Genomic DNA, 23,970 nt, shown 5'->3' with positions numbered 1-23,970 from the left:
CCCCTCCTCACAAAATCCAGTTAAAATCACAACCTGCTGCACAAAGGCAGTACCCAATTAAGCAAGAAGCTAAAAAACAGGTAAATGAAATACTAGATCAGCTAGAATACCAGGGGGTGATTGAAACTTGCACCTCACAAATGACCAACCCTTTGTTTCCGGTCTCCAAACCAGACAATTCATATCGTCTAGTTTTGGATTACCGACACCTTAACTCATGTTGCAAAACTTTTGCAGTGCAAAATTCGCATAGTGCTGCACTAATGAATAACATAGTGCGAAAAAAATACAAAACAACCTTAGACATCTCTAATGGATTCTTTTGTCAAAACATAGCACCAGAGAGCAGATATTTGTCTGCGTTCTCAATAAATGGCACTCAAAAACAATTCTGTCGGTTAGCCCAGGGGTACAAGAATAGCCCGGGAGTATTCTCAGCGAGAGTAACAGAATTACTACAAACATATGATGACGAAGCATTATCGTATGTCGACGACATATACTTAACAGATGATGACTTGGAGACTCACTTGAAGAGAGTGAACACCATAATACTTGGGTTCGCAGCAGAGGGTTACAAATTCAACTTTAAAAAATCCAGAATTGCCCATCTGACAGTCCTGTACTTAGGATATGAATTATCAAGTGTAGCCTGGCTGACAATTTTCTAGAGAAATGTGCCGTACTCCAAGCACCTAGAACACTAAAAAACCTACAGTCAATTCTAGGCTTCCTAAATTTCGGAAGAACTTACATTGCAAATTACGCAGAAAGGGTCAAACCCCTTTATGATCTAATTAAACCTGATTTTAAAAGAACCAATTGGACTCAAATACATACAGAAATTTTGAGATCCTTACAAACAGATATGTTAATTAAAACAAAATTAGATACACGTGATAACACACGCAATCTTGTGATTCGAGTCATCCCAGGGAGATGCGGATTCACATACCAGACCTCTAATGAGGGAGAAAAGGTACCAATTGCATTCAAATCACACTTGTACACAGAAGCTGAACAGAAATTCAGCATTAAAGAAAAAATTGTTCATGCAGTTCAAACCGCAATAGCTAGAGAAAAAGATCAAGCTGACGGTAGACATATCACAGTCAGAACAGCTGAATCAGCCTTTGAGGCATTAACAACACCGTGTAATTTACCAACAACAACATTGAATCCAGAATGGATACAATGGGTGAATTCCATTACAACGGACAAAGTGTACTACTACTTTGATCCAGAACTAGAGGATTTAAAAAATCTAGACTATGAAAGAACATTCCCTCTGCCAATCGACATTCTGCCTTTACGACATTACGCCTGTGTAATTTATACAGACGGACATGCTCAACCCCCCGTTTGGGGAGAACAAGCATACAACCCCACATGTGGGATTACAAAAGAAGTGTGGCGCGGAGGTAAAATAAGACCTCTATTAACAAAAACACACTCAGTAGAAACTAATTCAGAACAACAAACTGAAATATTAGCATTGAAAATGGCGCTAGATAATGCGGATCGCGAATTCCCGACACTTATAGTGTCAGATTCATATTACTGCGTCAAATCATATAACAACGATTTGCAGACATGGATTCAAAACGGTTACAAAGATGACACAGATGCAACAATAAAGCAGAAACTGCTCTGGGAACAAATAGCTCTTTTACAAAAAGAACTACCAAAGACTCACGTGACACACTCACTGAGTCATCAGCGTGATGGCGTTCACGTTGCAGGGAATTCATTGGCTGACACAACCACAGCGGTAGCAACTAAATCGGCTCCCGTAGTTCGAAAAAAGCGTACATTAAAATACATTGACGGTGAAACAGTGCTGGCGGTGAAAACGTCATTAAAAGGCGACTGCTCAGCGCTACCGATCAACTATCCACTCAATTATACATACATAATCGATGCAAACTCCGTCCCTTTTGCTCGAATCCCTGGAGTGGGGGATAGAGTGATTCCAAACATGGACAGGAGAAACTTGTTAATCGCAGACGCACATATGGGCGAGGGTCTCAGACACCTCAAACTAAAAGATTCTCTGGAAGAATTACAATCACGGTACTGGTGGCCAGGCATGAGCCTGCATCACACCATGTTTGTGAAAAACTGCCCAAACTGCAACAGAAATCGCAGTGGGGAAAGAAACAGTGTAATACCTCGTCGTTTCACTCCAGAAAAAATCAAGAGTAAAAAGCAAGGCTTGCGATTAACATATACAGGCTAGTTTCCACTTATAATGTAGATCACCAGCACTCGGCTGACATCTGGACTGTTATACAAAGATTTGCGAGTCTAAATGGCATATACGCTAAGAGCATGCTACGTTTGACCATTGTTTTCACTCTAGCCCTCCAGCCTGAGGGGAAACATGGCCAAATGAGCATAGCACAGCGGGAATCTTCTCACTTCCTTCCTGAGGGATACGGGATGGTGTAAAGAAAAAACCAAGGCATAAAGCAATCTATAGCGGAAAGGATATTAGGTTCGGGAGCTGGGTGGGTCAAACATCTAATAAGTGTCCAACGTAGTCTAAATAACTTGCCAAGAAATTCTCTGAAGGGATTCAGTCCGTACGAATTATTATTTGGAACTAGGATGTTGATCTCTGACCTTGATAGTCAGACTTCAGTGGTGAAAGAAAAAAGCTTTGATATCAAAGACCGTTTGGCTATTTTGCAGGACTTAAACAAAACAAGAAAAGACCTGAGCAACATAAAGTTGAAACAACAGCCAACAACCACTGAAGAACCACCACCTGTCCCAGCAAGACCTGTCTGGATTCCAAAAGTCGGGGATATAGTCAGGGAGAAGATCGCGGTAAAGAAGGAATTTGGGCCTTCCTACAGAAAAGCAGTTCCTGTCTTGTCTATCAACGGGACAAGATCAGTTGTACTACCGCCACTTGCTGGTAAAAAGGAGAACCGAGTTGTATCCATCGACCTGGTAAAACCACAATCATGTGGCCGATAACAAACAGTAGGCCAAGTGGACTCCCAATAAGTAGCAGAACACCAAGGTTTGCTACCAGTACAGAGGTCCTAACGAAGAGGCTCATCACATTCGAAACGCCTACAGAAGAACAACAGGGACTATGCAACAATGCAATAGAACTCAGACCTCTGAAAACCCAAATAAAAACATTTAGCAGAGACACACCAATCTACAATGAAGTACCAAGTGAAAATGCAAGAAACAGAAATCCTGAAGCAATTGGAACAATTGACAGAACTGCATCCGGCTACTTCATCAACTTCGATGATTCCTCTGAAGGCTTCAGTGAATCAAAGACACAGCCATCATCAAAAACCTTTAAAGACAAAGCTAAGGAACTTTTGAAACAACTGAAAGAAACATATCTGATTTCCCCATGGATTGAATTTTGGGTGGGTTTTGGTGCATCTATCCTCATACTTTGGCTCATCATGGTACTTACTTTGGGACGCTTCATTGAGGGAAAATATGCTAAAATGGACACAGCAAGTCAGAAAATCAACTTGATCCTCAAACCACACACTTCTTCACACGTCGAGAAAAGAGAACTTTCTTCAGCCAACTTCACAGCCAATCCTATACCGGGTGGGGTAGCATGGGACAACACTGACTATGAAATTTATGGTCCGGTCGAGATCCTGAAATATCCACACCAAATCAAGATCTCATTGAGTGACTTTGTGAAACCAAACTCATTTGCTGATGATTGGGACTTCGAAAGCATTAATAATATGATGTCTGACTTAGTAATGTCTGCTAAATTTACCAAACATGATTATTTGCAGGGTTCTACAAATTATGATAGTAAGTATTGCTATAACCACTATGGTAACCATTTTTTACATAGATCTGCACAACCTAGAAATGTTTTAAATTATAATCAATGGGAACATTGTGCAACACCTCCAAAAGGAAGCTCAAGAACCGTTTATGACAAATATTCATACTTTTCAGGTTTTAACACAAGTAATGCTGAAACATTTTATTTCAAATTGTCAAACAAGACAGGAACTAAGTCCATGATAACAAACACAAAATTGATATATTCAGATTCCTTTTTTGAACAAATGAATACTTTTGGATTTGATTATTGGGACAAAAATGTTGAATTGAAAAGTGTTTGGGGTACAAAAGAATGGCAAGTGCAGGGTATAGAATCTATGTTTAGAGCCTGCATGATCCCAGAACAAATTATATTTCTAAATGACACTGTTCAACAAACTACCTGTCTTGGATTAGCCAAAATCAAAGACTTAAACAAACCGTCTATTCCAAAGCCAACAATGTTCAGCAATAGCTCTACAGATGAAGAGATAGACGTAAATTATGTATTAAACCAAAACAGAACACATCCTGATTGGAAACAGTGGTTGATCTGGCCCACAGATACAAATAACTGTCAAGACAGATTCCTGAACAAAACACAGGGGTTCAAAATGACCAGGCCAGACCCTAGATATCCTCAAAGACATCACCCAGGGATAATAACAACCTACAGTGTGGGCAAATTATGCCTTCAATGGCTACAAACTTCCACACTGGCAGAAATTAAGCAACACCTAAATTTACTTACTGATGGTGCTGACTTGCGTGATTTCATAATGGGACCACGCAAACAGCGTCAAAAACGTTTCATAGCAGCCTCTGTATATGCAGCATACAATGAGGCCTGGAAGGTTACTCAAATTGAAACAGCAGAGAGAATACGGGAAATTGACCGTATTAATTTGGAAAAATCACTTTCTGTAGTGGACAATGGGTTAATGACTCTGTCCTCCAGAATTTTTTCTTTGGACAGCATTGGGTCTTCAGCAATCGATATATTATCGCAGGACTTACTGTTATTACAACACGGTCAGTCACAATTGCGCTCTATTGTACAGCTTGGCTGGACGTTACAAAATCTGCGTTCAGGCTATGTGCCTTGGCGTTTAATCAACACAACGTCACTATTCCAAATCTTTAACCTTACTGATAGACAAATCAGTATGGCACAAAAGGGTGCTGATTATACAATCCTGAGCATTGAGAAACTTGAGAGATTACCAGTGACAATGTCAGAACGACCTGTCAGTGAATGGATAATACATGGAATAATAAATAATCCAATCTCAACCTTCAGGTTTCAATACTGCCAAAAATATATACAGGCTGGCATGTACGAGAAATTGGGAAAGGGGTACATTAAAACAACATGGAACCTGCCCTATTCACATGCATGTGTCAGTAATAAAGGACAGAAAGTGTTTCTTAGTGGCAACAATTGTGCGATGTCACTAAGTGGCACACTTCTGTGTAACGGAATTAGTTTGCATGGAGCCTGTGAAGGGAATTCATACAACCTTTCATGTCACCAGCAAGGCGCACCTGCAACAGAAATAGAACCATTCTTTCAAAGACTCTATAATGTGAGTTACATTCTAATTGTAGACCGCAGATGTTGTAGTCTTATGCCCGGGACTCCTTATCTAGTAACTACGACTGCGAAGGTCAAGTGCTGTGGACGCTCATTGTTCCCCAGCTCCTTTCCAGACAGGGAGGCAAGGGCATGGCCCAATTTGAAAATTACTTCTATTCGAATAGATACTTTAAGCAGAATGAAAACAGTGCTTCTTCAGACGCCTACAAGGCTCTCGTCATCAAAAGAAACATATGATCTACAAGTCGCAAGGACGACTGCAGAGATACATTCATTGTTATCAACTAATTCCCCCATACATTTCGCGGAAATCCTTAATGAAATCTTAAATATTTCTGATACCACTGGGATCTCAAAGGTATTTAAGACTGTATTTTCGATGGCATTAACACCATTCAAAGCCATACTGGGTATTTTTCCAGATTTCGTCCATTCGATTTTTGGCGGACTTCCCCTGATCCTGGGACTAATTGCAGGAATCCTATTCTTAGTCCTTATTTTTCGTTATGGCAACCTATGTCACAGACAAAACTCTTGCGACAAGGGAAGAAACAATCCTAGCCATTGGATACCGGGACCGGATAACAAAAATCCTGGGACTCTCCCGGCTTAGAGACCTGAACATGACTTGGTTTCTATCATTTCGACCAATGTGGCAAAGATGTGTTTTACCTGTATTGAGGTGTCTGCTATGCGGAGAAGAATGCGTGTTAGACACCTGTCTGACGCTACAATCGGATGCGCCAATGGATGCAGAAACATTGTTGAGCCCGATCAAGGTTCATGCTTTGTGCTGCCCTCAAAGGCTACCAATCCTGATGACGGCATTCGTGGAAGCTTCACCACTACGATTGATGGGTAGTGAAGTTCAAGATGAAAGCAGTATCGAACAGGTACGACCTTCTGTCAGCAATGCGAATCAGAATGTCAATGGAGACAATCATGCACATGAATGCATGATTACACCTATTTCCGAGTTAGTGGAACTTTCCCAGGAAGCTGTTGACAGTTTTTTCGAAAGCCTAAATTAGAGACTTTTGAGCAAGCTCGCACACGGCGTTCCCTGAATTCGGCCTTCAACTTTAAAAATAAAGTCACATGAACAAATTTTCCCTCCAGTTCACGGACAGCAATTTTTTAGCAGCCCCAAATTAATTTTTACAATTTTTCGGGACACTATCTTCTGCTTAAAGTAAGAAACTATTCCTAAAGAACTAAGATTTCTATTTTTAGATACTTTATAGACTTTAGCTGCCCGCTGGTATGTTCACATATATTTTATTCTGTGATGGAATGGTCTCGAAACTTTTTTCTATATTAAGAAGCCATTTCATGTGTAATTTCTCATATACCAAATAGCAATAATGTATACAAATGCGTGATTACTTTAGCATTTATTCACAGCTTAAGTGCATACAATACATATGACTGCAATTTTTCCGTATATTTGAAAATTTCAAAATGCATTTATGTGTTTTGGGGTGGTAAGGTATACACTATACTCTATAGTATGTTGTACTATATTATACTATGCATAGATTAGTAAATATGACCATAGTTAGCGTGGAGTGGGTGTGATGTATTCCTATAGGTTCTGAACCGATCCCCCTATTCCTGACCCTATTCTGGTTAAACTAACTAACATGTTAACTAGCAGTCAGCCCATGAGGCAAGGAAAACCCCCATGATGCAGATACCGTTATCTGACGCAGTCACACTACGGCACAGGAACGTGTTATCTGATTAGGTCATAACGCTTGAGATCTAATTAGACAAGCGATATTCCTCCAGCCCCTGATAAGGCATACGGAGTTCTCATAACAAATCAAACCTATGACAACCTGGAAAAACCGTGCGGCCATTGTTTTGATTTCACAGAGAACTTCAGCAAAAGAATGTGCTAACGAGCAAGTCGTATGACATCCTTATTGACGTATCTATGTCCATCCTTACGTCAATCTCGGCACCCTAAAGGTATAAATATTACCGATCTTGCCCTATGCAAACACACGCGTGGTGACGAGACGGAGCAGCCATACTTGCCGAAGCCCAGAGCAGAGCAGACCCCGCTGGCGCAGCACCGCCTTCCTGACGCGCTGAGAGAAGCTGCTTTCTCCTGCCGAGAAAATCCAGCACCGGCGTTTCCGGGTAGCCCTCGCAGGTAGCCTGGAATATCGAGACCAGAGACGAGAGATACCATCACTCATTCATCCTAACTTCCAGGTACAGAACTGAATAACCCCTCACAGAGAATTCTTTAGTCAGTCACTTGGCAAAAACAAACTTAACTTAAACTGTAACTTTCTATTCCCGCCCACGTATTAGGCTTAGGTCAGGTACACGGGGTAGGCGTATTTAGAAACACCAGTTGAGTACGTTTAGTCAAATGTATATGTGTATGTAATATATTTTATTCATTTTAAACCTTCATATGGCTTAGAAACCATATCAATGTTTTTACAGTATTATTGTATACTTCTGCTTCTAATGTATGCACTTTACTTAACTATAAGTATTGCAATAATATCGATCCATTTCTCTTGTATGAGAAAAGAGACTGATCAATAAATAACATCTTTTATTGAACACGCCCGTCTCTTCCTTTTCTCTACAATCTGATGAGACTAAGAATGCACGTACTGACTGAGTAAAATAAATTGCCTTTTGTTCACACGACTCTCGAGATTTACTCTTGATTAGGGGAGAGCAAAGTTGTCATGTTCTATGGTTGTCAGAAACTAAATCCCTTCTTGTCTAATCAGGGGAGTTAATTCTTTCCTGAACATTCGAGAAAGTTTCTAGTGAACTCTGAGCTAAGCTGGCAAACCCAAAACTTTAAGTCTAGTATCGACAGTAGTAGACCTAGTTAACGTCTGGTCTAGGCCTTTACTGCTGTAGGTATTATTCCAATGCGCAGAGCCTATTGGGATGATAGGAGCTACACTACAGATCTTGGCCGTCCGGGGAAGACCCCCGGCCCCCTGCTGCAAGGCCCATCTGCAGAGATTCTCAGAGTCCCCTGCCCTGCAGAGTGCCACCATGGGCGGAATGGACAGACTGACCAAGACCCCTGCCACCCAAACCAAAATGGATTGTTTCATCACCACGGATGTGTGGGTACCGGGAGTACCACAGACCAGGAATCTCCGCCGCCCGCGGATTTGTCCACTATCCTACAGGCCATCCACACCTCACAATCCTCGGTGGATGGTAAGATTGCGGAGGTGCGAGTGGACATAACCCTCACCACGCAGGATGTCCGAAATACCACGGCCCAAATCAAAGAGACTGAAACCCGAATTTCCACCGTTGAAGACAACGTCCAGCAACTTAAGGGGCAAGTGGCTAATCTCCAGTCGCACACCCAAGAGTTGCAAGCCGGACGGAAGATGCAGAAAACAGGTCCCGGCGCAACAACTTCCGCCTGGTAGGCTTTCCGGAGGGAGCGGAGCAGGGCCGCACTGTGGACTTCTTGGAGAGGTGGTTGCAATCATGAGTCCCTGAGGGCTCTCTCTCTCCATGGTTCGTTATTGAGTGGGTCCACTGTTTTCTCGCCCCTAAACCGCCACCGGGTGCTGCCCCTCCGACCGGCCATAATGCTGGTTCTCAAATTTAAGGACTGTGACGCTATCCTGGCTGAAGCCCGCAAACAGCAACGGCTCCACTATGAAAACCACGCTATCATGATCTTCCCGGATTACACCCGTGAGGTCCAGGGTCAGCGCCGCTTGTTAGGTGAAGTAAAAAAAAACTGAGAGCCCTTAACATCCAATATAGGCTCCTCTTTCCTGCACGCCTGTAAGTGGTGTTCGCTAATAAGACCCTGTTCTTTGACACTCCTACTGAGGCCTGGGCTTGGGCAACGGAGGAGCACCCTCTGCGACTTAGTGACCGGAATCCACCGCCTGGGGAGGTGGATGGCGGGCCCTCCCGCCCCGCGCCTTTCGCCCCCTCCGGCCTCAGCGCAACCGCTCCCGCAGGCGCCGTGGTCAAAGACAAGCCTGGTCAGACTCTCCGTTGGGCCCTTCTTGACAGCCAGTGCTGCTTTCCGAAGAATCCACGGCCGGGAGACGATCCGGCTCGTCTGGCCACCTGGACTGCGGGGGTGCTTCGCGCCGGCCCTCATTGCAGGACCTCCCAGACTAGGACCTTTCCCGTATCCCGACGCTCCTGAGAGACCCTGCTTGAATTTGTCTCTGCCTGCCGGGCTTGGCTCCAAGCCGGAGACTGTGCTTAGACTCATATTGTTTTTCTCCCCAACGGACTTGATTATGTACATCCTGTCATGAGGATGGGTCCTCCATGCTTTACCATTCCCAAGCATTCTCGTTTGGTATTTAGTTTACTTATTTATTGTTAGGACGACAGATGCTTCCGTTCCTGAAGTGTAGGGTGGGGTGTGAGGGATGGGATGGGAACCGTTGTCCCGAGCTCTCTTTTTAGTTTGTTTCAGTTGTTTTTCAGTTCTGTCGCACCAGCATTCACATGGCACCCCGATCGGCTCCCCAATCTGCACCCGCTAGGATGCGATGACTTCTCTCTGGACACCTAACCAGGCTATCTGGCAACCCAGTTCGGGCTGGGCCTCCCTTTGGGATTTTACCGCCACACCGACACATCCTGCCACTATTCCCGACACACCTTGGCTAGGTGCCTCCCTACGCAGTAAGTCCTGGAACGTTAATGGCCTCCTGGATCGTTTTAAGCGCATGGTTGTATTACGTTATGCACAACGCCTTGGGTAGACATCCTACTGCTACAAGAGACACACTTGTTGGGTAACCACTGCCCCTTTTTAGCACGCTACGGTTACGATAGGATTCGGCCATAGGGTTCACTCGGGGATCCCGGGGGTGGAGATCCTGGTGAAATGTTCTCTTCCACTCGTGATTGCACGGGTCGTCGCTGGCGCCCAGGGCACCTTTGTGGCCCTTTGTGGCATACTGAATGGTAGCCCCCTCAATCTTGTGTCGCTCTATTCTCCTCCCACAATGTTAGCAATGACCCTAGCCAATTCCGCCGACCTCCGAGCGTCTCTACCTCTAGGTCCCATTTTTCTCGGGGGCGACTTTAACGCGGTCTCTTCACCTGCCCTAGATACGACTGGTCCCCCTTCCCCTAGTAGACTTGCACAGGCGAAACAGCTGACGACTTGGTCCAAATCGTTGGGTCTATGCGATGCATGGCGTATTTGGCACCCACATTGTAGACAGTTCACACACACACACCTCAGAGGCGCATCATACGCAGGCGCGTATTAACACTGTTTTCGTCCCATCTACGGGCTGTCTCATGATTCGAGATGTCTCTATCCTTCCCCGTGGCATTTCGGACCACTCCCGGTAATGACTCACACGGCTCCCCTCCCGCTTCTATATGTCTGACGTCGAGGTTGAATGCCTGGTTCCTTCAGGATAAGGTGTTCCGGAAGGTGGTGGGATGGGAACTCAAACAATTCTTCCTGTCCAATGACGGGTCCGTATCCTCCCCAGGCACCCTGTGGGAGGCTGGCAAGGCTACGATTAGGAGGATCGCCAAGGGCCAGCTCAAGCTTCAGCAGCAGGCTCAACTGGAGCAAATTACCTCACAGGAGGCGCAGGCCCTGCGCCTTGAGCATGCCACTGCCCGATCCCCCAGATGCATCGGACGCGAGGCTCCTTGCCCTTCTCCATTCGGAGATAAAGCAATTGTCGCTGGAAGTGGCCAAACTCCTTTGGTGCTCATCCGTGGCGAGGGTGTATGGTTGGGGTGACAAAAATGGCTCACTCTTCCACCGCTTAGCGACATATCCAAGGGCAAACCGCATAATCCCTGAAATAGTGGTACAGGATGGTTCGGAGTGCCGCTCCCTAGAGGAGATAGCCCATGCTTTTGCTTCATATTACCACCAATTATACGAGGCAAGAACTCCAAGCCTCTCTCTCGCGGGTCTGCTGGAGGTCAGGATCTGCCACCTTCCGCGCCTGGACCCCTTCTCTCAGGACCATCTAGACCGCCCCATCACCCACGAAGAAATTGGGGAGGTGATCACCCTCATCTCCTCCGGCAAGACGCCAGGCCCAGACGGCCTCCCTCAAGAATATTACGCTCACTACCAGGAAACTCTTACCCCTCATCTTGCAGACCTGTTTTGAGAGGCTGTTGAAATGGTTCCTTCCCCCAAGGAAACTGACATGGCCACCATTGTGGTTCTTCCCAAGTCTCAGCTGCCCTCGCCACGATGCTTGGATTACCAGCCTATCTCCCTCATCAATACCAATGTGAAACTGTGCGCCACGGTGCTCGCCCAGCGGCTCAAACCTCATTTATCCGTGCTGGGTCATCCCGACCAGTGCGGGTTCATACCCTCAAGTGGTACCCAGCACTACCTTCGTAGACTACAATTGGCCTTGGCCCACCGCCGCCTCCTCACCCCATACCTAGCGATTCTTCTTGTAGACTTTGAGAAGGCTTTTGATTCGGTGGACTGGGGTTTTTTGGAGGATGTCCTCGATGAAATGGGATTCGGTCCCTGCTTTCGTGCCATGGTTAGGGTTATTTACGCTCATCAACATGCTTGTGTCCTGGTGAATGGGGTTCTATCAGAGCCCTTCTTTGTCTGCAGGGGAACGAGGCAGGGTTGTCCCCTTTTACCCTGCGCTTCGCTTTGGTGATGGAGCCCTTGGCATCCTTGATACGATCATGCAAGCACATGCAGGGATGAGATTGGCCCAACACCGTAACTGATAAAATCGCCCTTTATGCGGACGATGTCCACATCTATTTAGCAGATCCCGCCCGGTCAGGCCCCCACTGTCTCCGCATCCTGCACTCCTTCGAATGGGCCCCTGGCCTCCGGTTGAACCCAGACAAATCGGTTCTAGTTACCCCTACCTGTCCAGAGAATGCTTCGACTAGCAGTCCACTATACCACTGCGCCGTCAATCCTTCAAATACCTGGGGATATGGATGACTCTACTCCCCGAGCTTAGCTGGGCCCTCAACGTCTCTCCCCTGGAGAGACGGGCTAAAGCTGACCTCCAGAAGTGGCAAATATTGCCCCTGAACCCATGGGAGGGTCGCCCTCTTTAAAATGATGGTACTCTCCTGGTTCCTCTACGTTCTTCAAAATACCCCCCTGTGCTTCCCCAGGACCTGGTTCCGCGAATTGGATAGCATGGCCAATAAGTTCCTTTGGGGGAAAGGTAGGGCCCAACTGGTGCTGAATGTCCGTAAGATCCCCTAGTTTGACGGGGGTCTGGGTATGACTCACCTATATCTGTACTAGCTTGCCACGTGCCTACTCGCTATACATGACTGGTTCAACAGGGGATGGTCTGACCCGTCTTACAGGCACAAATTGGGGGAATTGGGCCTAACCAAGGTTCAATCCATGTTGTACGGGGCTCCTATCCCATCCCACTTACCAGAGGTGACACACTCCACGTTATTGGCCTGCGGGCCGCACTGCGACACACCAAGTGGACACACACACTGACCTAATGTACACCCTTGTGGCAGAGGACCTGGATCAAAGAGGTTAATGGGCTGCGGGGTTTCAGGGCATGGGACCTTATAGGAATCTCACAACTAGGCGATGTATGGGTGGGAGATCACATGAGTTCCTTCAAAGACCTTCAAAGTAGATACTCCCTGCATCAGTCACAGTTCTACAGGTACCTGCAATTGCGACATGCTCTCCATACGCACCTCACAACGGGTACACTGCTTACTGACCATAGCCCGCATGAGGCACAGATTATGTTGGGGGACCTGGGGAAGGGTGGCATCTGCTGCACACTGATCAATAATACCCCTACTTCCTGGACCGAATGCGAGCTCAATGGGAAGAATGGGTGGGCATCCTGGAGGAGGGGGATTGGCGCGATGCCCTTATGGCCCCTAGGACAGTCACCGCCTCCGCCAGGCTATTATTTGCATGCAGCCTACCCCACCCCAGTGCACCTTCACCGAGTGGGATTTAGCCCGACCTCGCTTGTACTAGGTGCGGTCACGATCCAGCGGACTTTCTCCACATGGTATTGGCATGCCCCCGACTGACACGGTTCCGGGGGTATACCGAGGAAGAACTCTCCGAGATATTGGGGTGGGAGATTCCCCACAATCCAAAGCACACGATCCTGGGTATTACGGACGGGTTAGATGGGTCTCGGAACGAGAAGTTGTTTTTCACTACAGCAATGGTGGTAGCCAAAAGGGACATAGCGGCCTCCTGGAAAAGCCCGGTACCCTCAAGTGTTGGACGCTGGCAGACTGGGGTGGATTGGTGTGCCACTCAAGAAAAAATTGTGTATGAGGCACGCGGGTGTCCCAAGAAATATTGTACGGTCTGGGGGAAATGGTTGGGGGGTATGGTTTAGTCTCAAGGGGAATGTCCAAATCCACGTGGCTTTGTATTTACTAGTGTCTGTAAACTGGGTCGCATAAAACCTGGTATGTACTCCTGGACTTTCATGGTGTCGTGATGACTGGCTGGTGTCTTCTGTTAAATCATTAAAAAATCAATAAAAATGTTTTATCAAAAAAAAGTTTGTTTTTCACTACTGCGAGGTCTATATCTCCCATAGGATAACATTGGGATTATTTCATAAGCGTAATTTTCAAACAGGAAGATATAATTGATTCATGTTTGGTGTCTCTGGAATCTTAATTAAAAAGCCTAACTTATGATGAAGTTGGATTTTAAATTACAATTCAGAAAATGCAGATTTTAGGACATTGGAATTCGCTGGTTTTAGCCATTTACTGCCTGCAGTCTTTCTCTGGTTACAGGACTGGGTGTAGTAAGCAGTTGGACTTTGTGTATTCCTCCTAGACAGCCACACACAATAGGAGCTTAGATGTGACTTGACGGGCCATCCTGGCAGGATGAGAGGGAGGTTCTGGGCATAGCCTAATTTTCAACTGAATAGGCTGTGTCTTGTGCCGACACAAAGAGCTGCATACCCCCTGTAGTTAGCCTGGAGCCTGGGCTGGCAGGGCATGTGTGTACTTCAAAGGCATGCCTGTAGAAGCTTCTCCCCAATTCGGAGGCTGGCGTGTATAAAAGATGGACCTCAGACACCACCACTTCAGAACACTTCTGGACCTGTAGATACTCAGGAAGAATGACTGTTGTGCTGGTGAAAGGCATGCCACTCTGCTGGACTGCTACTTTGCTGGGCTCCTGCTTTACTGGCATGCTGCCCTTTTTCCTGGGCAAAAAGGACTGGACCTGCACCTCTGAAACCTAAAACCCAGAGTGACTCTAAGGGCTAGTTTGCTCGCTTCCTGATCTGAAGCCTCAGGGACATAACAGGCTTCCAACAACATTGCATCCGTACATGCACTCTGCCAACTGTAAGGTAACCCTGTTAAGTGGTGCCACCCCAGTCCTGGACCCTTGGAAGTGGGCCCAAGGTGCTTACCAGCAGACCCAATGCATCTTCTCTGCTGAGCGGCTCATCCTCTAGCTGAACTGATGCATCTCCTCGGCTGAAAAGCGCATCCTCTAGCAGAACCAACGTATCACAGCTGCAGCGTGAATTTTGCCTGACGCCGATGGCCTGCATCAACCTTGTATCGTCAGAACCCACACATCGCTGACAGCCCGGCGCATCCTCAACCCAAGTCCTCGCATCTCTTGTCAATGGCAGTTCAACGACGGCCTCCGCATCTCAGCCCCTTGGAGCAGACTCATTGCGCCAGCTGTGTGTCAGGATCCTCAACGACGCACAGAATCTCGCATCTCAGTCTTGTTGCATCTCAGACCTGAAGCATCATTTCGACTGCGCAACACTTCTTGCCTCAGGTCCACGCAATGCCTATCAACCAGGATTTAAGGTACTTTGTTCAGCGGGCCTTAACTAATCCCTGTAGTCGGCACGCACTCCTTCGCAGGTGGGCTGAACTTGTGGCTTTGTCCTAGTCCGGCACAACCAGATATCTAGTTTTTGGTACTTTGTACTTTTTGGTGCTATTTTACCGTAAAACTTTGAAATTCAGTATCTTCAGTTTCCATGATTGGACTTATTTCATTTTGGTATTGTTTTATTTGTTAAAATTGACTTTATTTTTCAAAACCTGGTGTGGGATCTTTATGTACGGTGTTTAATATGGGGTTTGCTGGTGCCTTACCCTGAATAGGATTATGGTTACTTTGTTAACAAGGCTCACATCCTTGTCAATCAGAAACCCAATTTTTAACAATAGTAAAAATGAAAAAAGGATTGAATGATGTAATTGAATTGGACACTTATAATCTGTGTTCATTTCTCATGACTCTAGAATGGATACAAGGGCTGCTACTCCTATTAGGTGGGGTATCAATCCACAGATATTTGATTTGAGGATATTACTTGTTGAGAACGAGTGTTTGTCTCCAGCTTTTTAGCCCAAAATTTAGTGGGACTGCAGGGTATGTGAAGCAACAGACTATGAATATGACCTTGGACAGTAATTCATGTAACAGCCTCTTCTGAGCTCAGACCAATGGCATCATGACACCCTATGAATTTGCAGGTCTACATTGGTAATGGGACAATGGCATCAATTAGACATTGTCACCAGTTCTCATTTAGAGACACTTCACCGGCATGCTGTCAACTTGCAAGGGGAAGGCTGCAGGCGCAAGGATGTGCACACACATACGGTTGGTAAAGACTTACTTAATTCTTTAGCTCTGAATATTCAGTCATTCCTAACTACCTAATCTTGATACCAACAATGATGCTCTGGTGGTGTTGTGCATTAAACACAAACTGCACTGGCGAGACTAGTTACCTACCACTTGCATGGTATGCAGTTACACATGGTGCTAGACATGTGAGTGGTCATGCACTATATTAGCATGTTCATAAGTAAGCTCTATACAGTGTGTAACCTATGGTGGCACAATCAATGTACTGATGTGCATTGGTTTGAATCTGAAATAATGAAACGTGTATTACAGGTACTGACCCACAAGATTGGTCCACTGTAAAGTGTATATGGACAGCAGATAGATACTATGGATTTGCTTTCATAGAGGTCACGTAGATCAGTCTACAAACAGCACATAAGAGATGCATAATTCCTTTCTTTTACTTCCCTTCCTTTAAAATAATGATTGATGAATGGCCCTCTTCTGTGTAGGGTTTGAGTTAGGGCAGAAACCTCTAGACATCTATGAGACTGCATAACACAATCCCCAATGGACTCTGATGTTAGCGATGTGACGAAGGTTAGGATTAAAACAGTAACAAAAAACAAGCATTGGCATAGCCAATAGGTCTCGCCTTTGGGACCTTATAGGTATTTAGCCATGTAAGTGTTGATGTTGTTGCACCAAGGATATTGTGCTGGATAACTAAACACTTATAAGGTCCCAAAGGCGAGACCTATTGGCTATACTCATACTTGTTACCAATGTCACCGAAACAACCGTCAAACACAACCTGTACTTGTAAAAAACACCTTACAACGACTCCATCATTCCCAGTGCGGAAGGGATCAGGCCTGACTTGAAAAAGGGGGTGTCAGAGAGACCCCTGCAGGATGATTTTCTCCATTCAGGTGGCACATTTGGGAAGGAGGGGTGAGGGTGGACTGACTGTTTGCCTCATATTTGTGGTGCACACTCAGTGTGCCTCTTCCCAGCCTCCTTCTCTCTGTGCCTGCGCCCATATTACAGTACAGGTGAAGAGCAAAGTATGTCCTCATCTGCAAAGCGTAACAGTCCATGCCAAGGGAATGCCCACATAAGTTAGCAATGGCGCTATGTGTGTGCCGGTACTGTCTGAATTACAGAACAGGGTACACAAGCACCTTCTGTAATACTACTGTGCCCTGGGGGAGAAGAAAATGGGTGCACACTTTTATTAAGCTCACTGGGCTCTGTATGTAAACCAGCCCTAGGCACTGTGGTTATCTCACATTGGTGGTAACAGAAAGTGCTGATTTGCTTGTCAGTTGTGTGTCAAGTATTACCACTTTAAGTAAACGAGTACTCTCAGCCTTGAATTAAGCCTGCCCTAGGAATGTGGAGCACAAAGCCTTGCTGCCTCTGTGTGATAGCCTCAAAAAAGCAACTAGACACAGGCATTCAGAGGAAGTGCTGCAAGAGCCGCACAGGCGCTGCCCGCGTCATTAAGCCAAAAAGTTCAAATAATATCGGACTGACGACAGAAAATCGTCACAGTTTAGTGCGTCAACACTGGAGCAAATGCAGTGGTGCCAGTACATACTAATAGTGTATGTCTCCATTCGGAGTTGATATCGCAGGGTATGGGGATTGATGTTACTCTCCAGCACAACAGGGCTGCAACTGCCTCACTTCCTGGGCAATTTGTAGTTATTGTTGACTGGGTTGTTTCCTATTTGGGAAGATTACACAAGATGCTCAGCAAAGTAGAAGGCATATTAATTCCCTAAACGACTTCACAGTGCACCAAGCCTTTGCCCAGAGATTACAGAGATCCTTTCAGCAAGCCCATTAAACCAATATTCTACTTGTACTGTAGACCAAACATTCTCTGGAGTCGATGCTTTACCCATAAACTATTATTAAATTAATTCAGCTAGTAACTTATTTAGTAAAATCAGAACAGCTTTACTTTTTCCTTGCTATTAATTCTTTTAGGGGTACAGTCTGTAAAAAAAAGAACCCATGGGTAACGGCAGGCAATAGACTGGTTTTCATTGCGGTGTTCCTACTCATCATACACAGCCCTTCCTGACTGGCAACCCGTGACCTCCCCCCTCCCCAGTTTGCCCGTGGTGCCGCTCCCTGTACCCCCACCTCACAAAAAAGGGTGGTTTGACAAATACCGGAGTAAATTGTTGTTTAAATAATTTTTCTAGCACTGCCCATAACCGGAACAAATGAACGAAAATGAATAAAGTATAATAGTCCGCAGCTAGTGAATCTCCAAAAACTTAAAGCCTAAAATGAAAGAGTTTATTTAGCAGCAGTAATAGCTCTACGATACAGGTGTTCATATAAAACATCATACAGCTTTGCTTAAAACTAAAAGTATGTGAAGAGGGGGCACGTCTTAAGGAGGAGTGACTATGTTTGTAAACACTGCTCTCTTCCGAACTCAGCAAAATTGCGCATACAATAAATAAGCGGAACACTAGAGGTCAATCACAAATTCAATTGAATGGATTTAGAGGGGGGGGTGCACTCATCAATGTTGGAAAGAGCACAAAAATCATCATCACGCTGCTGCCCTGTGCATTCTTAACGCTGAATACTAGTCTTAAAAGTGACTCTCTCCAGACCAAATATGGCTCACGGAATGTCCAGCACACAACTGCATCCTCTTCACTCTGTTTTGATACGGAACAAACAGGAATTGGCGGCACTAGCTGTTCTCATTAGAAAAGTGGGTCGATGAACACTTGTAAACAAGAGTAAACAAATAGAAAAAAATGGCGGGACACTTTTTTCTTCAATTTGCTTACTTTTGCTACAATCGCGGCACCCGTGCTTTACTTTAACCATGGTAAAGTTAAAGCGCGGGTGCTGCGATTGCTGCTAAAGTAAACAAATAGCACAAAATATCTATTTCTTTACTTTCTCAACAATCGCGGCACCAACGCTTAAAACCATGTTAAAGTAAAGCGTGGGCGCCGCTATTGCAGCAAAAGTAAACAAATAGAAGAACATCTATTTCTTTACTTTTTCAACAGTCGCGGTACCCGCGCTTTACCTTAACATGTCTGAAGGTAAAGCGTGTGTGCTCCCAAAGTGAAAAGAAAATAAATGATTAATAATGAGCATTACAGAATAAACAAGTTTGACGAGGAGGAGGCAGGGGGAGGGGTGAGAGGAGGAGGCCTGCGCCTGTTTCCCTTGCGAGAGCGAGCAAGAGGCACCATCTGTTTGCAAGTTAATTACAAACAGATGGTTTCAAAGCTCGCTCCCGCAAGGGAATCGCCAAACGTGCATGCGTTGCCATTGAAAGCAAAACCAAATTGATCTCAAGAGGTCTCCTCCTATGCAGCGCATGCGTGCTGCGTAGATGAGACCTAACCATACCCTAAACATTTTTTTGTTTTTGTCTCTTCCCACTGGATCTCCACCAAGTGGGAGGTCTGCTAAGAAGGAGGAACTCGCACACATCTACTAAGCAAATTATTGACTCTGCATATCACAATAAAGCACATGAGCCCATCACACATCAGTGGCATAGTTGTGGTGAGGAGGAACCCGATAATGAGCATGCTACTGTAAATGTGTGAGGGTTATACCCGAGTCTGTATTGCTGTCTGATATCTGGACCACCCTTTCCTCAGGTAGGAGGCTCATTACATAAAGAATCTTTCCCAGAAGCATATATACCTGACAATTAAACACCCACTTCTAGATGTGGTAAAGAGTATGAATTAAGGCTTTGTCAGTTCCTACATTGTAAAAATAAAAAAAGTGTGCTTTTAATTATTCAAGTGACGAAATTCTTAGGCATCACTACCAGTTATGTTTCCAAGGAGTTACAGCCTTGTATGTTTTTTAAAGCAGGTAACGATCCTTAAAGGAAAGTCTTTTCCGAATCATAAAAGTGGCTAAAAACGGAGCTACATACCGTTTTCTGCTCACAAACCATGTAATTTTTTAATTCAGAGGTTTTGAAACTGCAAAATGGTTTTGAATATGTGGCATAAAGTCATGTTGGATTATCCTTCAAATTTAAGATGAATTTACCATTGTTAGATTCAGATGATTTTAGTTTCATCATTTTGGATAAGTTGGCATTGTTATTGAAAACTAAAGTCGCTATTGCAGATTCTCTCTCTCTCTCTCTCTCTCTCTCTCTCTCTCTCTCTCTCTCTCTCTCTCTATATATATATATATATATATATATATATATATATATATATACATATCTATATCTATCTATCTATCTATCTATCTATATATATATATATATATTCGTAAGTCTGGGATAGTGATTGCATGGTTACCCACACCTCAATAGATATATTAATTCCTCACCTGTGCTCTTCAGCCTTGATTTGTTTAACTGTTAATTTAAGATTAGCAACAGTGTTCTCTTCACATTCATTTTGAAGTTGTTGTGCGATATGACAATTCAAATCTGTGAAACAAAAAACAACACAAACTTTATAAATATCGCAAGAACTGGGATACCACCATAATGGGAACCTGAAGTCCTCAAAATAGCATCTTAAACTCTTGTTCTAAGGGAGCATATTTTGCTAGTTCTGCCAACTCAAAAACAAGAGAAGATACAACTTAATGAGCAGAAAGATGTACGATATATAAGTTGATAATGAAATGATAGAAGTATTTTTTTATGAGTAGCCTCTTCCAGAGCATCTAAAGTTGTATCTGATAAAATCTTAAGCTCTGGGACAGAAAGTAGGGTTGCGAAGCAATTACTGCTTGTTTTGCACGATCATCCTCATTTTTCTTTTTTACCAACACTGCTGGTTTTTTAAATCTGCAGGCCTAAAAAAATCATAAAAATGTTTACTAGACCAGCAAGTCTAGTGACTGCAATAATCTGCTTGACTTAACAGTAATGTACTTGGCCCTAAAATTGTTTGATCCGAGCAAATATCTTTTTTACAGATTCGCCTTTTTCTTCATCATGACATGTTAGAACACCTTCGGATATGCAAGTTCAGCATTTCAGATGTACAAAAAACTATTTTGTTTGATTTAACAGTCAAAATGTCAAAGGAATGTTTCTCGGTTCATGTTTAAAAACTTTTAATAAATGTATTACTACATGATTTGGTAGCGTACTGTCATTTACAAACATCATATTTCCCATTTAAAAGGTCACAAACTTGCCCACTAACATGCAGTTTTATTGATAAAACTAAATAATGTACAAAACAATCTGGAAATTGGGTTTCAGATTTTTTTTAATCATTTGCACATGACCACGTACAGTGCTCTGATAGGTTTTCATCCAATTCAAATCTTTTTTCATCACACAGAATTACAAACAATGTGCTCTCAGAACTACTAAAATATATTTTGATGTGTTTTAACAGTTCATTTTCAAGCTTCTTTAATGTGTGTTAGAAAAAAAGCTGACGTCTTACAGCCTTTCATTTCATACTCTTTGTACAGCACAATTGCTGCTTATTTTATCCTGGAGCTTGTGATTACATTTTCTTTCTCTGACTGCAAATTGAAAGACATAGGCGGACACTTGATTGCCGTATCTGTGGGCAGATCAAACGTGACAAGATAAAAACAAGATTTAAAAGCATCTTTATTGCACATTCAATTTCTGAAAGAACAGAACATCCGTTCTTTATCAGCTCACCAGAACAGGCAAGTAGATGTTAACAGGGTGAGCTGTTTTTAGAGCCTAACTCGCCATAGCGAGTGGGCGAGTACATTTCTCAAGGAATGTTCTGTTCACTGGAACAGGCTCCAATGCATGTCAAAATTAAATGTCATCGGGGGTGCGTGGTCTCAACGCGAATGGTGTGAGACGTGCTTTGGGGGAGCTCCTGAAAGTCGCCGCTCTTAGCTGCCTAAATAGCAGAGCCGGGGCATTATCGGCACCACAAATCGGGGCGCAGGGGCATCGGAGGGGCTAGGGCACTCCCTAGTAAACCGGCACAGACTGGGGCTGCTATGACATGGAGGTGCAGCGCTTCCTCCTCCCCTGGCTGCACTCGGCAGCTGCCATTTTGCCTCCTGTGGCCCCGGGCTGACTGCGCCTCTACCTGCTGCCATCCACCCTCCCTGGCCTTCACGAAGGTGCCGCTTTCCCGCAGTGGACCCCGTATCCTGGGGGTGGCCACCCTTGACCGGATTGCAGGCTGCTCTGGTGAACGCTCCACCGCCTCGGACCACGCCGGCCGCCATTTTGGGCCTGCTTGTCCACCTGAAACCAGCATAGTGGGCTGAGCTGCGGTGGTGATCACACAGCACAGAGGCCCATTGCCGCATGGGCTAGCTGTGACATGGAAAGAGGTTTGGCAACTTTTGGCCCTTGGAGGGGCTGAGTACTGCCTGCAGGCGTTGGACCCCCCGGCTTAGTGGGTCTGCGGCTGGGCACGGAGTGGCTCTACACCCTACATCACTTGCGCCACCTTCATCATGAGCCCCGGCGCTGCAGACCTTTTGTGCGGGTGAGATGTGGGGGCGGGGGTGCCCTCGTGCACTGTGGCCCTCCTGGACTGGCTGGACCCTGCACACGAACGCCCTCCTGCAAACCTCTCTCTCTTAGAGGTCAGAAGTGTAGGGGGTGGATGTCTCAGCCGCCCATAATCCCTTAGTGGCCCGGATGCTGATGCTTTCCTGCAGTCTCCCCTACGGTGGCTTGAAGCGGATTCCTGACCCACGGCTGCCTGTGCTACGGACCTCCTGTGGCGGGGGTCCCAGGGGTTCTGGCCCCTGTGCTCGGGTTCGGTAGCGGCTGGCACACATGGTGATAAGGCTTCTGCGGAAATACCGCCTGCGGCAACGTTGTCTGTCCCCCTCCCTCCCCCATTACCGGCAGATTGCTGCTCGCAGTGCCTCCTGCATTGGATTGCACCTCACCTCCTGGAGGCCTCAGGCACCCTTGGCTGACCCCCCTCTGCACACCTCTGCTACGTTGACGGGGCTTTGCCGGTGCTTGGCCCAGAGAGGCGATGGCTCGCACTAAACCGGAAAAGCAGCCTGTGGCACCCCAGAAAGACAACTCGGTTGCTGCGCTCTGGAACAAAACGGTCCCCCACCATCCCTGGAGCGATGGAGTCTCTGGCTGGCAGCGATTCGGCGGCAATCACATAATCCTTCATGGCGAACTTCATGGCGGAGCTCAAATCTGAAATCGTCTCCCTGCGCTCGGAAGTCCACTCCTGTGTCCGGGAACTCAGAAAAGAGGTCACAGATCTTGGAGAGGGAGTTGAAGGCCTTGAAAAGACAGTGGACGCCTGTACAGAGGACCAAGAGCATCTCTGTCAACATCTGGCCACCCTGGAGGAGCAACACACCGACCTGCAATTAAAACAAGAAGATTTGGAAAACCAGAGCCGCCGCAACAACCTACGCATTCGAGGGGTTCAGGTCAGGGTGGAGGGGGCCGACATCATGACATTTGTGGCAAAACTCCTACATGACATCTGGGACGATGACGACGCCTCCCCTCCGGCTCTCGACCGGGCGCACAGAGTCTCAGGCCACTCCGCCAGATCGGGCCTCATCCCCGACATCCTGCCCTGGGTCCACTTTTTTACTGAGAAGGAGGCGATCCTCAAGGCAGCATGCTCCAAACCAGAATTCACCTATAAAGGCGCCACCATAAAAATATTCCAAGACCTTGCTCCTACCACGCTGCGCAGATGTCGCAACTAACAGACAAGCTGCGGAGCCTCAACATTCAGTACCAATGGGGTCATCCCTTCGCTCTTTTTTTCCAGTGGGAATCTAAGCATCAGATGGTGTGCTCCCTCCAAGAAGCAACACTCTTGCCGCCATCAAGTCCGGCTCGTTTGTCCTCCCGTGTCCGGGAACTTGCTAAACCTTCCTGGTCCCAAGTGCATACCACAGGAGAGGTTCACACACAGGAGGGCAATCGGATTCCCAGGCCAAGCAGGAAATCATTCAT

The 23,970-nt window shown here is 45.7% G+C and overlaps 1 protein-coding gene across 1 annotated transcript in view; it reads right to left on the bottom strand.

Annotated features, from left to right (window-relative positions):
* Positions 1-23,970, bottom strand: part of POLN (DNA polymerase nu) — a 2,689,548-nt gene that overhangs the window by 2,390,071 nt on the left and 275,507 nt on the right. The window contains exon 5 of the mRNA XM_078678603.1: positions 20,382-20,484. Within this exon, the coding sequence (XP_078534729.1) occupies positions 20,382-20,484 (103 nt within the window). The remainder of the gene's footprint in view (positions 1-20,381; positions 20,485-23,970) is intronic.

Source organism: Lissotriton helveticus, chromosome 2_2 (genome assembly GCF_964261635.1).
Source record: "Lissotriton helveticus chromosome 2_2, aLisHel1.1, whole genome shotgun sequence".
Classification (NCBI taxonomy): Eukaryota; Metazoa; Chordata; class Amphibia; order Caudata; family Salamandridae; genus Lissotriton; species Lissotriton helveticus.
The sequence above is the reverse complement of the archived record's forward strand: the minus strand, read 5'-3'. Positions and strand labels throughout refer to the sequence as shown.